The 7321-nt window shown below is 35.1% G+C and overlaps 1 protein-coding gene across 1 annotated transcript; it reads right to left on the reverse strand.

Moving 5' to 3' along the window:
- Positions 1-270: 270 nt before the first annotated feature.
- On the reverse strand, positions 271-1227 carry LOC309847271 (olfactory receptor 13C2; the record flags this gene model as incomplete). The annotated part of the gene is made up of 1 exon (XM_082697208.1): positions 271-1227. One exon carries the CDS (start codon positions 1225-1227, stop codon positions 271-273), a length of 957 nt encoding a protein of 318 aa, XP_082553334.1.
- Positions 1228-7321: the final 6094 nt, after the last annotated feature.

Here is a 7321-nt window from a genome sequence, read left to right on the forward strand (position 1 = left end):
TATTATCCTCAACTCTATTACGCAACCCCTCTACTTGCCCTTAAAATCGAGCTCTTCAACAACAAGAACAAGAACAAACTACAATCGATTCCTAAAACATGGGCATTTATTTACTTATTTTCATTATGACTGCACCCAAGTAATACTTGAGAGCTTGAGAGCTTTGAGAGATGAATTTGACATAGCTGCAAGAATCTATCTGTTTGGCTCTTCGGTTTCTCTAATTGATTTCCACATTGCAATTATAAAAATTACTGGTCCCTTTCCAATTTACTTGTTAAGCACATTTCTTCTCAGTAGGTGTTTAACTGCCTCCTTCACATCCTTGTTCCTAAGACTATAGATTAAAGGATTCATCATGGGAGTAATAACCCCATAGAACAGAGATATAAGTTTGTCAGTAGCATCCAACTCAACTGAATTAAGTGTCTCTGTAGACTTGGGCTTCATGTACATGAAGAGAATGGTTCCATAGAATATTATCACCACAGTCAGGTGGGCTGAGCAGGTGGAGAAGACTTTGCTTCTCCCCTCAGAAGAGCGAATTTTGAGGATGCTTATAATGATTAATGTATAAGAGATAATAATTAATAACAGTGGTGTCAATATAAACAATGTTGTGGCCACAAGCATGATGAACTCATTGCCTGAGATGTCAGCACAGGCCAGTTTCATGACAGCCAGAATTTCACAGGAGAAGTGATTGATGACGTTATTCCTACAGAAAGGCAATCGTACTACAAACACAGTTTGTACCGCAGAGTTGATGACTCCTATGATCCAGGACCCAGCTGCCATGGGCACAAAGGAATCCTTGCTCATGATGACAGGGTATCTTAGGGGGTTACAGATAGCCACATACCGGTCAAAGGCCATCATGCCCAGGAGCACACACTCTGTTGTCCCCATGGCCAGGCCAAGGAACATCTGCACCGCACAGCCAGAGAAGGAGATGGTCTTTCTCTCTGAGAGGAAGCTCACCAGCGTGGAGGGAATGGAGGTGCTGGTGTAGCAGATGTCCAAGAAGGAGAGGTTCCCCAGGAAGAAATACATAGGGGTGTGAAGGTGGGAGTCCAAGATGCTGATTAAAATAAGGGTGCCGTTGCCCAGAAGGATGAAAACATACATTATTAAGATTAGCACAAAAAAGAGTAGTTCAAGACTTGGGTAACCAGAAAGCCCCTTTAAAAAGAATTCCACCAGAATGGTTTGATTTTCCCATTCCATTGCACTGTTTCTGTTTTACCTGTAAGACATTAGAATTTTTTAAAACAAAATATGTGACTCATTATGATTACTTTCAAATGTGTACCAGTTTATAAATACCATACTCCCAGAGAGAAAAAAAATTTTTTAAGGAAAAAGTGAAAGAAAAAAACAAAAAAAGAAGTAAATAAAAGTGAACCAAAGAGAGGTAAGATATGAATAAAGAGGGGGGCGGGAAGAGGAAACTTGCATGTTTTTAGCCACACACAATACAGCATGTAATTTACTGAATCTCATCACAGTGCTGAGAGAGAGCTATTATCATCCACAGTCTACAGATAGGTAAACTAAAGTGTAAATATTAAATAAACTTGACTAAAAGTAAATATAAAGCACAGCTAAGTAAGATTCAAGCCTAAGTCTTCCTTAATAAAGCGTAGGCTTTTTGCCATATTTATCATCTCACACGTAAACTAGAGGTTATAATAAAAATTAACATTGTATTATGTGTAACTAAACAATAAACCATATTTACTGAATACAAAGCACCACACAATAAACCAATGATCTTGTCACTCCTTGAAATTATAATATTATGATTACCATCTCTCTTGCATAGTAGCATGTAAACTTGATAAAGGTAGGTACTCTTATTATTTACATCAATAGTCCCAATACCTACGATAAAGTGGAATCAGAGACAGTTGTTCAAAAATATTTGTTGGCTAAAGAAACAAAATGAAAGACAAAATAATGACTAACATTTCTCACTGTGTCAATCCCTTACTAATTGTTTGCTTTGTGCATTACCTATTTAGTCTGAAGAGCAAACCTATTGGGCAATTACTGTGATCAGCCTCATCATCTTTAATAATAGAGGAGGAAAATAAAGCACAGAAAAGTCAAGTAATTTGCCTAAAGTCATACAGCTAAATAAACAGTAGAACTAAGAGTTAAACTTCAGCTGTATGGCTGCATAGTATAAATATTAATTTTTCAATCTGCAGAGAACTTGGCTCAAAGACTAGAACACCTTTTAATCTAATTGACAGTACTAATGTGTCAAAAGAAATACTGGACCAAGGAAAGGTGACTGTTAGAAAGAAGCAAGACTTCAACATAGTGATTTGAGAGAAGTTCGTTTTGATACTTGATATTTTCCTACAAATGTGTTGTCCTAGAGTTGTATTTGATCCTTATAATCTGTAATTTCCCTTGTGAGAAGTTCTATTTTCTTTTCCATTACTATCCTTAAGTGATTTTTTTTCTATTTTAGTCTCACAAAGGGTTTTCCTATATCATAGGTCTTCTCAAAAAAAGGGGCGGGGGGCTTTTGGATCAAAATATCCTTTCCACTTTTTTTCTTGTTTTCTTAACAAGTTTTGTTTGTAAATTTTTAAAGGTTATCTGAAATTTTCTAATTTCATGAAACAAGAACTAAATTCCTTAATATTTCCTCTTTCTTTTCTATTTCTAGCTCTGATTAATGCCCTTAAAATACTCCATAAGTGACTCTTAATCTCACAAAACAAACTGAGGGTTGCTGGGGGGAGGGGTTTTGGGAGAAGGGGGTGGGATTATGGACATTGGGGAGGGTATGTGCTTTGGTGAGTGCTGTGAAGTGTGTAAACCTGGTGATTCACAGACCTGTACCCCTGGGGATAAAAATATATGTTTATAAAAAATAAAAAATTATATATAAAAAAATACTTAGTTTTCTTAAAAACTTAGATTTTGACATAAAATGTTCTTTTCATTGGCTACAATGAAAAGTTAATATATCCATATACACCTGGATAGCCAAAAGCTATCCAGGTGTATATTCTCTGCACACCTAGTCATTGGATATTTGTGTTTGATTTTTGTTATTTTTTTTACTTTTTTTTTACTTTTTTATTTTTTATAAACATATATTTTTATCCCCAAGGATACAGGTCTGTGAATCACCAGGTTTACACACTTCACAGCACTCACCAAAGCACATACCCTCCCCAATGTCCATAATCCCACCCCCTTCTCCCAAAACCCCTCCCCCCAGCAACCCTCAGTTTGTTTTGTGAGATTAAGAGTCACTTATGGTTTGTCTCCCTCCCAATCCCATCTTGTTTCATTGATTCTTCTCCTACCCACTTAAGCCCCCATGTTGCATCACCACTTCCTCATATCAGGGAGATCATATGATAGTTGCCTTTCTCTGCTTGACTTATTTCGCTAAGCATGATACGCTCTAGTTCCATCCATGTTGTCGCAAATGGCAAGATTTCATTTCTTTTGATGGCTGCATAGTATTCCATTGTGTATATATACCACAAATTCTTGACCCATTCATCTGTTGATGGACATCTAGGTTCTTTCCATAGTATGGCTATTGTGGACATTGCTGCTATAAACATTCGGGTGCACGTGCCCCTTTGGATCACTACGTTTGTATCTTTAGGGTAAATACCCAATAGTGCAATTGCTGGGTCATAGGGCAGTTCTATTTTCAACATAAGACAACATAACATGTAATTCTCTAGTTACGGAGATTTTGGCAGTCAATTACTTGATCCATGTTGTAAGTACTAACAAAAACTTTTAATTCTCTTGGGGAAACATATATGGTTATATAGTTACATAATACATGCATACATGTATACATATAATCAAGTTTATTTAATGTGTTATTCAAATCTGTGATATAATTATTTTGTCATCTGTATTTAATTGATTCTATATAAATATCTGTAAGCACGTTCTGCTCATATAGCTAGGAATTTTTTAATATGCTTAGCTTCTGTGTTGTTTATAGCCAATAATTTGTATAAATTGTCAATATTATTAATTGACCTGTCTTTACCATGTTTTGTAGTTTAAATTCCACTTTTATGATATTGCTATTACATTCCTGCCTTCTTTTAGTTTGCTTTTGCCTGCTCTTGTGCATCCCTTTATTTTCAACTTTTCTTTCTCACTTTGTTGCATATACTACTTATAAGTAACATATATCTGGGTTTAAAAAAAAAAATTCATTCTGGAACACTGAAAAGAAATTTAAAAATAAATAAAAATTATTAAAAAAAATGTTTTCAATCTCCTTTTACAGTCTCTGTCTTTCATGACAGCATCCAGTCCATTCACTTTAAAAATACAATTATTGGGGCACCTGGGTGGCTCAGTGGGTTAAAGCCTCTGCCTTCAGCTCGGGTCATGATCCCAGGGTCTTGAGATGGAGCACCGCATTGGGCTCTCTGCTCAGTGAGGAACTTGCTTCCCCCTCTCTCTCTGCCTGCCCCTCTGCCTACTTGTGATCTCTGTCTGTCAAATAAATAAATAAAATTTTTAAAAAATAAAAATACAATTATTAATGAACTTCATTACTTTCTTTCCATACACTTAATTTTTATTATTTATTTATTTTGCATTACTGCATTCTCTTTTTTTCTAGTTACTTATTTTCATTAGTTAAGGTGTCATTTACTATTTGTTTTCATTAACTTGAACACTCTACTCACTTTTGGCATTCCGTATGTAGATTCCTTCTCTTTCACCATGCTCATAATTTGACTTATAAGAACCAACATTTTGTTCATAAAATTAACTATTTTTCCACTAGAGTATTGTCTAATATCCTAAGTTATCCTTCAAACACTAAATGAAGACAGAACTGCAAGAATACTTTTATTCCTCTGTCTGTATCCTCAAATTCACAAATAGTGAGATAATGTAGACGTGTTTATAATTTCCTTACAATGCATCTTTTTGAGAGTTCTTTATCAGCTCTTACAATTACATATTTGGACAGTCTTTATCAATGTATTTACCTCTCTATATACCTACTCATTGATCACCATCAGTTCTTCCCCCTTCTCTTTCTCTTCTATTCTGAATCTTCAGGACTGTATTTTAATTCACATTTTGGTTCTGTTAGAGTACATTTGCAGAATTTTCCTCAGATGAAAATGTAATATATTATCTAAATTCTTATAGATCATCAAATAACTTCCTTTTTTTTTAATTGCATAAATTATTATAATGCATGATTTTCCACCAAATTCTACATCTAAGACTATAGCCTAAGGATATAATATACATAATAGTATATGATATACAGTACATAGTTACATATTATATACAACAAATATATGTATGACCTATAATAAGTATATCAGTAAAAAATATTTATTAGTCATATACATACATATGTATATATGAATTGTGCCTATTAATTGACATCTTTATGTTAGTTGGTACATTAAAGTTTAGATAATAAAAACTATATATAAAGGTGTATATATATAAACATATATATAAATTATATATATACATATATGTATGTTTCTATTCTGAAAAAAGTTTTTAAGAAACTCAGGGACCAAAATCATAGAGAGACCTGAGAATTTTCCTAACATCTCTGTGATCCATTCTTTTAGGTGGCTATGCACTGGTATCTCATAGAGACAAAGCATGGTGTCACCTCTAATGACTTGCTGCCTAAGGGTGAGGAAACAGAAACTCCTGCACATTCTCAGTGGATACACAAATTAGTACATCTTCTGAGGAGGACAATTTGGCAATATTTATAAAAATCACCAAAGCATACATGTAAACTTTGACCACAGATTTACCTCTAGGTAATCCTCATCAGTTATGCCTGGCACATGAATAAAGTGATTTACATATACATTGATTCATTAAAGTACTGTTTGTATTAATAGATGCATAAAAAATTCAAATGCCCAGGAAAAGGGGACATAGAAATAATGGAATACTATTCTGCTGTCAAAAAGAACATGGGGCTTTTTATGTATTGATGTGGAAAGATCTTTAAGAAATATTAAGTGGAAAAAAAAATAAAAAAAAATAAAAAAAAAGAAATATTAAGTGGAGTGGCACCTGGGAGGCTCAGTCAGTTAAGTGTCTGACTCTTGGTTTCAGCTCAGGTGGTGATCTCAGAATCGTGGGATCAAGCCCTGCATTGGGCTCTGTACTCAGTGTAGAGTCTGGTTCAAATTCTTACTCCCTCCGCACCCGCGCCACCCTTGCCCCACTCCACTCACTTTCACATGCTCTCTCTCTAAAGTCAATCAATCAATCTTTTCAAATAAGAAATAGCAATTGAAAAAGTAATGTTCAGTATATATGACACACTAACATTTGTGTAAAAAAGATTATATATATACGTGTGATACATATACATAAACACATTTTGCTCACACATAGAATATCTTTAGAAAAAGAAAAAAGAATAGTTATCTCCAGAAAAGGAAATGGATAGCTTATGAGCTTATTAACAGGAGTGGAAGGTAGGCTATATACTATACCTCTTTTAGTACTTTTCAAAATTTTGGCACTTTATGACTATATTGCTTATTCATAAAATAAACAACATATTCATAAAACAAACAACATTTAAGCTTTTGAGATTCACCTTTCATTCACTTTTCTAGTGGTATAATATATCAAACTATCTCCTGCCATAGGACACAACCCTGTATGTTTTTTGTTGTTGTTTTTTAATTTTCAGCATAACAGTATTCCTTGTTTTTGCACCACACCCAGTGCTCCAAGCAATCCATGCCCTCTCTAATACCCACCACCTGGTTCCCCCAACCTCCCACCCCCTGCCGCTTCAAAACCCTCAGATTGTTTTTCTGAGTCCATAGTCTCTCATGGTTCACCTCCCCTTCTAACTTCCCCCAACTCCCTTCTCCTCTCTAAATCCCCTTGTCCTCCATGTTATTCCTTATGCTCCACAAATAAGTGAAACCATATGATAATTGACTCTCTCTGCTTGACTTATTTGACTCAGCATAATCTCTTCCAGTCCCATCCATGTTGATACAAAAGTTGGGTATTCATCCTTTCTGATGGAGGCATAATACTCCATAGTGTATATGGACCACATCTTCCTTATCCATTCGTCCGTTGAAGGGCATCTTGGTTCTTTCCACAGTTTGGCAACCGTGGCCATTGCTGCTATAAACATTGGGGTACAGATGGCACTTCTTTCTACTACATCTGTATCTTTGGGGTAAATAGCCAGTAGTGCAAATGCAGGGTCATAGGGAAGCTCTATTTTTAATTTCTTGAGGAATCTCCACACTGTTCTCCAAAGTGGCTGCACCAACTTGCA

Source organism: Mustela nivalis (assembly GCF_964662115.1).
Source record: "Mustela nivalis genome assembly, chromosome: 13".
NCBI classification, from domain to species: Eukaryota; Metazoa; Chordata; class Mammalia; order Carnivora; family Mustelidae; genus Mustela; species Mustela nivalis.